At 40.2% G+C, this 8,254-nt stretch overlaps 1 protein-coding gene across 1 annotated transcript; it reads left to right on the forward strand.

Moving 5' to 3' along the window:
- The first annotated feature begins 840 nt into the window (after positions 1 to 840).
- LOC308103486 (uncharacterized protein) lies at positions 841 to 6,099 on the forward strand. The gene is made up of 6 exons (XM_080453461.1): positions 841 to 927; positions 1,491 to 1,598; positions 2,625 to 2,753; positions 3,718 to 3,800; positions 4,312 to 4,512; positions 5,658 to 6,099. The coding sequence occupies exons 2-5, from the start codon at positions 1,556 to 1,558 to the stop codon at positions 4,492 to 4,494; spliced, it is 438 nt and encodes a 145-aa protein (XP_080309587.1). The 5' UTR covers positions 841 to 927; positions 1,491 to 1,555; the 3' UTR covers positions 4,495 to 4,512; positions 5,658 to 6,099.
- Positions 6,100 to 8,254: the final 2,155 nt, after the last annotated feature.

Consider the following 8,254-nt stretch of genomic DNA (forward strand, 5'->3'; position numbering starts at 1 on the left):
GAGACATCATACCTGCCATTAGACTGTGAAGATTTTCTTCTGTTACAATTGCCCCCCCCCCCAGTATATACAGTATATTTTATTGTATTGTATTGTATTGTATTGTATTGTATTGTATTGTATTTTACTTTACATTTCTTGTCCTTTTCTTGTGATGTGACATAAATATTATATATAATAATAATAATAATAATAATAATAATAACAATAATAATAATAATAATAATAATAATAATAATGTATTATTATTATCATGACAACATTCATCCAAACTTATTTACTTAATTTCGCAATTGGCAAATAATATGCTAGTTTGATTCTAAATAACACTTTTTTTTGCTATGGTTACCAAAATGAACAGATCTACAGATCTACATCTTGTCGCAATTTGACGTGTTGTGAGCTTGTACATCTGTTTTTACAGAGAAGTGGGCCCTTTATGGGCCCTGAGCAGTGTTGCCATATCTGCTTATTATAAGTGACTTTGGTCTTGTTTTTCTGTAAAGTTGCTTGTAAATATTAGTGAAATATTTCACTTATTATTTTTGAAAATAGCAGATCTACAAGCTCACAATGTGTTGCAAATGCGACGCACTGTGAGCTTGTAGATCGGCTATTTTCAAATAGGTTTAAAGTGCAAATGTCGCTTCTTTTGGGCTTAATTTTTTTCACAGACCTGGCTGCTTATTTCTCTCACAAAATCTGGCAACACTGTCTCAGCAGGCTCGCGACCCTTGAACTCTATGCCCGCGACCGCTCGAGATGCGCGGGGAGAATGAATGCTGTCTGTGTCGAGCTGCCTGCAGGCTGCAGCTCTCACTTCAATAAAAAGTTAGATAAATTGCGTTGCTTTGGATTCATCAAAAATAATTATAAACCGGCTTCAGAGAAGATAAAAGAAAGAAGAAGAAGCGGCGGACATTTTAGGTGAGTGTTGACACACAGAAATACTATTTATGTAGGCGTTTTAGCCTACTATTACTGTATTGATAATTAAGTGCGTAGGCTGCTGTGTTCGAAGTCAATCACAAGTGACTCATGTCATGACCCAACTCTACACATTGTTTAGTTATTTAATTTGTCTTGATAAAGGGATTATGACAATAATTACAATAAATTATAGTGGGAATATACAATATAATTTATACTATAGGCCACTACTGCTTGCCTGTGTGCCGCTCAAAACTAAATTCAGAATATGACGTGTGTGTGTGTGTGGGTGTGTGTGTGTGTGTGTGTGTGTGTGTGTGTGTGTGTGTGTGTGTGTGTGTGTGTGTGTGTGTGTGTGTGTGTGTGTGTGTGTGTGTGTGTGTGTGTGTGTGTGTGTGTGTGTGTGTGTGTGTGTGGACACATGCTTTCAGTGATGAAGCTACAGAGTGTTTTAATATCCCGTGAACTCTGAACATTAATGATTCCCTTGTCTGTCTGTGTGTCTGTGTGTGTGTGTGTGTGTGTGTGTGTGTTATTATTACACATTTCTTTGGCTGCAGTGGCCAAAATGAATGGTTTGCAGCCCTACTAAAAGAGAAAAAGGAAGAGAGAACCATTATGTGTTATGCCCCCCCCCCCTCCCACAAAGAGAAGAAAACAGTTTGAAGGTAAAGTGATATTGTTTTGTTAAATGTTAAAGTAATCATTGCTTGTTCAGTAACAGGGGTCTCCCAGACTCTCCACCTCTTTAGTAAGCCGAAAATGCATTTCCAGGAATACCAAATTTAACCAATCAGAACTCATACAGGATACAGGATAAATAAGTGCAATTGGAAGTGATGACACAAAGAAGTGGGCCTACAACATTGGAACAGGAACACTAACATTGAAGCTAGTGAATAGGTACTCTCTCCTGAAATTGGCAACCCATCTGAAACTGAATTGTCTAAAAGAGATGGAGAGACCCCTGCTTTAAAGCGGCACTACCCCGGATTTCAACCCGGTTTCCTGAGCAAGTGCTGTAACTTTTTACCCTTGAGCTAATAGAGCCTGCCTGCTTGCTCAGGTGATACATTGACTCTTGACCATCAGATCAAAATTCATGTCAGATCAGGCGCGCGGGAAGTCCTTAATACCTAGGGGGGCTGTGCGTCGGGGGGGACTCCTCGATTTTTTCTCCTCGGTTTTCTGTGTTTTTCCCCACACAAAAAGGCAGAAAGACAGTGCAAACACCAGGTTGAAGTTCATCCATGACCGTAACAGACTGCTATGATCCATAAAATATATATATATTATAAAAAATAAAATAAAATAAAACGTTTTTTTTCTTTTTCTTCCCATCACCAGGGGGGCTGCTCCCATCACCAGGGGGGCTGCTCCCATCACCAGGGGGGCTGCAGCCCCCATAGCCCCCCCCTTCCCGCGCCACTGTGTCAGATCCTGTGTCTAGGTGAGACATGACACTATCTAAATGTCTCCATAGAAGAGCAGGGAGACTAAATACAACCACCCCAATTATATAAGTTATATTGTATTATTTGTATTAACATACTCTAACATACAGATTGTATAAGTTATATTGTATTAATATACTCTACGATACAGGTTGCATAAAATTACATTTTATTCCACTTTAACTTTCTAACAAAAAACATCTTGTTTTATCCAAAATATATTACTTGCACTACCTTTAGACTCTGACTCGTCTGAATACGGTGGAGATGCTGTTGTTCCCCAAGCTATCCACGACGAAATGTCAAGTACAGTCATACCCAGAAGAAGGCCAAAGAGTTGGAGCTGGACCTACAGCATCTTAAAACTAAGTAAGCAATGACTAATGTTAACGAAACAGTTGCATGAGTTTGCTCTTCTCTTTTTGTATATATCGATATGTTGGTTATTTGTTCTCATGTTCTTTTTTACTTAGATCTTGACCACAAATGTTAAAAAACATTATATAGAAAGCATGTTAAATGGAGTGGACAGATGCTAGGCTCATTATTAACACATCCACCGCCAGAGGTTAATCTCATAATGTACTCACCAGTGCCAAGGTGTTTTTGTTGTTTTTTTGTTTTTTTCATGTCGCCATAGATCTTGTTAAAATCCTTAAGATTGAGCCGTGAACGGTCTGTTTACATCCGCGAGATCTCCCTGTATCTCCCAGTGAAGACCGCATGTCAAACGGACTTCCATGACTGTAGTTAGAGCGGATTACGTTAAACAGTGAAATGCGAGGAGAAAAAACTACAGGAAGAGAATTGAGTTTCAGTTTCGTCTGTAGAATGGGAGCGGGCGTGATCGTCGAAACCGGATCCCAAATAATTCTATTTCCTGTCATCAAACCGGAAACGGAAGTGGATCAAAAAAATTCCGAAAGTGCACCCGGACCGCGCATGCGCGAAAAGACCGCAGCCCGTAGGACTACGGGCTCTGCGCTTAACCGTTGGATTTAACGGCCCGTAGAACTACGGGCCCGGCGGTAAAGGTGTTAAACTGGTATCCTACTAAGGCATACATCAATTCAGTTTTTATTTTTTATTTTTCCGTACCCTGTTCATGCTTTAAGATGCAACAAATTAGAGATTGCAAAACAGAAACTGGAGGAAGGGCCCCAATATAGCTCTGCAGCAAAGCCTGACATCCCTGCTGCAGATAAGCAAACCAGTGACAGCATAGGTGTGTTTAGACAGTGATACTGTTCTACGGAAAATGGTGACAATGTGTACAATATAAGTACTGTGATACTGCCAAAAGGAGCTTAAATATGATTCTCTACATTTTCAGTTGCAACTTCCTCCGTTTCCTCTTCCCCCGAGTCAGACGATTTGGCATCGACACCTGGGATGTTTGACGGCAACGGTGACAAGGTATTGAAGAAACATACTGTGTAGGACAGTGGTTCTTAAAAGTGGGGTTCCACAGTGTCCCCAGCTAAATAAGAAACAGTTATCATTTCGTGAGCTTGTAGATCAGCTATGTTTTGCTATTTTTGAACTATTTTTGAACAGTTTTGCCTATGGCATGAACAAAATAGAGATGCCGGGTGGAAAAGGTTAATTTCACTACTATTTTACCAGCTAGAATGTAATCCAATGACAATGTACTGTATAAGAATTACTTCAACTCTCCCCACCTACAGTATAGACAGTTGTAGAATTCTGTACTAAATGTAATCCAACAATTAACATCTTCTCTATTGGAGGTCCATGGCACCAACTCTTTTCTAAATGGGTCCACATTTGGGGGTCCTTGAAAATGTAATTTCTTTACAGTAAATTCTGTTTGAAGTGGGCCTGCTTTTGTCAAAAAATGAGTCTGAAATGTCATGGTAAAATGTTTTTTAATTTCTAAAACATGTGTTGTTTTCTTCTGTTTCAGGTCCACATTGGCTCTGGTGTGTGGCTCGAAAAGGAGATCTGGAAGATGGTGGCAGCAAACACCAAGGACTCCCTGTTCATGAAGGAGCTTGCTGTTGCCATTTGGGGGACAACAACCCTGAAGACCATGCAGGAGCCTTACAAAGAATGCCCCACTAGCAAGGGGGAGGCCAAACCCCCCTGACCGCAGGACTCAGAAGAGGTATGTTTACTGAGGGGTGGGGGGGTTCATTATGACTTGATCTCATAATTCAATCTGCTCTGTGCATGACTGTAGTTCTCTTTTCCAGAAGGTGGAATTCCCGTTAGCGTTACCTGTTCAGTTTTTCATACCTTCATTTGGTTGTCTCAGCAGCATACTGTTTCAACCAGAAACACATATGGAGATGTTGGTTGTTTCCAATTTATATCTGCTGCCGAGCCAATCAAATGAAGCTATGAAAAACTGATCGGGAAACGGGAATGTCACCTTCTGGAAAAGAGATTATATTAAGCTTATTAATCAATCATAAAAGAAAATACTCTATTGTAATAAAATCGATTTTATGGCTGAAAGAAATGCCGATCTACAAGCTTGCAACTCGTTGGACGTGTTGTGAGCTTGTAGATCAAAAAAGTAATCAATAGAATAATCGCAAGTAGAATAATTGGTAGTGGCAGCCCTACATGCATGTGTGGCAGGGGTAGCTTTTTCCCCCAAATTGTTGTTGTCCATTGTAGCCATCTGACTTATTGCCTGCCCACTGTCCACCCACCTTTTTCATTCAAATGCATGTTTTCTAACTGAACTGAAACACGGGGTTAAAAAAACACTTCACCCCATTTTCAACTCATCTTCATATAATTGGTCCTCACTAATACACATTTTAAGATGGCACCATTTATGTCTACTCACTCTGTGTTTCGTTGATAGGTCGTGGACAGTTTAGAAACCTGCCTACCTTTGACATCATCGGTAGGCAGGTTTGGTCATTTAGAACAACTTTATTTGTTCATTATTAATGCAAGAACAATGGCTTCTACTTCTGCATGCAAACTTTCCAGGTAGAGACACACTGTAGTTTCTATTAGCTTGGAATCTCCATTGGTGATGTCACTGGTAGGCAGGTTTCTGAACTGTCCACATTCCACCAATGAGTGGCAGAACGAGTAGACAGAAATGGTGCCATTGTATAATGAACATTAGCGAGGATCAGTTAGTTATATGAAGATAAGGTTGAAAATGGGTGAAGTTTAAGTTACTTTAAGTTTTTCTCAAAACATCACAATTCATATAACTCACCCCATGCAGTATATTGCTAATTATATTTGTTTTATTGTTGGGGGTTCTTGTTTGTTTTCTTTCAGACTGTTTCCATTGGTGGCTGCAGGGGCAGAACATTCTCACAAAGAGGAAGGCCATGGACCATGGCCAGGACATCAATAGAAAGGACAAGAAATTGTGTGTCTGTGTAGGGGGGGGTTGATATGGGGGTAATGCTTTATAGCGCCACCAGCAGGCCGATTTTTGCAAGACACATTTTTGGCTGCAACTTTACAGATGTTTTCCAAACATCACACACATCGGTATACAGTATCTCCATAGTCATGTAATCAAGACGGATCTGTCCGATTTTTCATATTCTCTCACTCTTTTCCAGTCATTTGAACACTGTGTGTGTGTTAGTGTGTTCCTCAGGTTGAAGTTCATGTATTTATGTGTTTATTTATACATTTATTTGTTATTTAAATGTTGTTTTTGAGGGTTTTTTATAAGTGTTTAATAAATTATTGTTATGTATGAAATTGATACATGATTATTTATGACTTTGTGGATTTTGCTCACTTTTATATAGGCTACTGTAGGCTACTGTTTTTTAAATATACCACGTGCTGTGGGCACCTGGCTGAAATTCACCATGATCATGCATCCTCTCCAGCAAAGTTGGTCACTGCATATCCAGAATACACCTGAATACACATAAATACCAGATAGCAGCTTAAACCAGCTTAAACCAGCTACCAGCTAAACCATCATAAATACCAGCTACCAGCTTAAACCAGCTAAACCATCATAAATACCAGCTACCAGCTTAAACCAGCTAAACCATCAAAAATACCAGCTACCAGCTTAAACCAGCTAAACCATCAAAAATACCAGCTACCAGCTTAAACCAGCTAAACCATCATAAATACCAGCTACCAGCTTAAACCAGCTAAACCATCAAAAATACCAGCTACCAGCTTAAACCAGCTAAACCATCAAAAATACCAGCTACCAGCTTAAACCAGCTACCAGTTTAAACCAGCAAAACCTACCACCTTAAGCTGGTCAACCACCAAGACCAGCTTAAGGTGTGTTTTGGACGTCCAAAACACACCTTAAGGTGGTCAACCACCAAGACCAGCTAAAACCAGCTGGTCCAGCTTAGGCTGGTCTAAGCTGGTTTTTTCAGCAGGGGTAAAAGTACAATATTTGCCTCTGAGATGTAGTGGAGAAATTGAATTGAAGTTGGAAATTGGAAATACCCAAGTAAAGTACTTAGGCTACTTGAGTACATTTGTTACTTTACACAACTGCCCCCCCAAACCCCTCCCTTTATTTTCCACTTCGTTTTCTATCATCTCTCCTGTCTTCTCTCCTTTGTGTTCATCAATGTTCTTAAAAAACTTTCTTCTTTCCCAAATGTAAAATAGCTCATGTTGGTATCTGCAAAGGAAATGTCCTCGCCCTGTCACACATACACATGCACACAGACAAACCTGACACACACACGGCGCGCGCGAGCACACACACACACACACACACACACACACACACACACACACACACACACACACACACACACACACACACACACACACACACACACACACAGGGAGTCCAGGATTTTGCTAATTCCACCTCTTTTTTTCCCGAGCAGCTAAAAATGGAAAGTTGTTTATTCCAAGGGAACAGATGCTTCTCTCTCTCTCTCACTCTCTCGCTCTCTCATTCTTTTTCTCTCTATCACACACACACACATGGACAGGCATCCATGCGCGCACGCACACACACACACACACACACACACACACACACACACACACACACACACACACACACACACACAGAGAGAGAGAGACCACCATGCCCACATGTGCATCCCTCATAAAAACACATGCATCCTGTACACCCATAAATACATGCACACACACACCTACCACACCCCCCACGAAGCTCTCTGCGAACATGCATGCACACATGGTCGCACACGTGTTTGTACCACTATACTTGTGAGGACATCAAAATAATACGACGGCAATGAAGCTAGGCCCCCCAAAAAACGAATACAAGAAAGCTCGCCCCAAAACACGCTCGCCCCGGGTCAAATCTGGTGACCTCGTAACGGTCCTAAACGCAACCTAAACTATGCCTAAACCTAACCTTATTCCTAAATGTAACCTCAGTAAAACTATGCCTAAACCTAACCTTATTCCTAAACGTAACCTCAGTAAAACTATGCCTAAACCTAACCTTATTCCTAAACGTAACCTCAGTAAACTATGCTTAAACCTAACCTTATTCCTAAACGTAACCTCAGTAAAGCTATGCCTAAACCTAACCTTATTCCTAAACTTAACCTCATTTAAACTATGAAAACCTAACCTTATTCCTAAACGTAACCTCAGTAAAACTATGCCTAAACCTAACCTTATTCCTAAATGTTACCTCAGTAAAACTATGCCTAAACTTAACCTTATTCCTAAACGTAACCTCAGTAAAACTATGCCTAAACTTAACCTTATACCTAAACCTAACCTCAGTAAAACTATGCCTAAACCTAACCTTATTCCTAAACGTAACCTCAGTAAAACTATGCCTAAACTTAACCTTATACCTAAACGTAACCTCAGTAAAACTATGCCTAAACCTAACCTTATTCCTAAACGTAACCTCAATAAAACTATGCCTAAACCTAACC

This window comes from Gymnoscopelus braueri, assembly GCF_963280865.1.
Source record: "Gymnoscopelus braueri genome assembly, chromosome: 16".
Taxonomy (NCBI): Eukaryota; Metazoa; Chordata; class Actinopteri; order Myctophiformes; family Myctophidae; genus Gymnoscopelus; species Gymnoscopelus braueri.

What these genes read in the sequence shown, in the direction of transcription:
- LOC308103486 (XM_080453461.1), top strand. Translation starts at nt 1,556, where the DNA reads ATGCCCCCCCCCCCTCCCACAAAGAGAAGAAAACAGTTTGAAG. An exon ending in GAGAAGAAAACAGTTTGAAG is followed by an intron (nt 1,599 to 2,624) that starts GTAAAGTGATAT and finishes CACTACCTTTAG; the next exon opens with ACTCTGACTCGTCTGAATAC. An exon ending in CTACAGCATCTTAAAACTAA is followed by an intron (nt 2,754 to 3,717) that starts GTAAGCAATGAC and finishes CTACATTTTCAG; the next exon opens with TTGCAACTTCCTCCGTTTCC.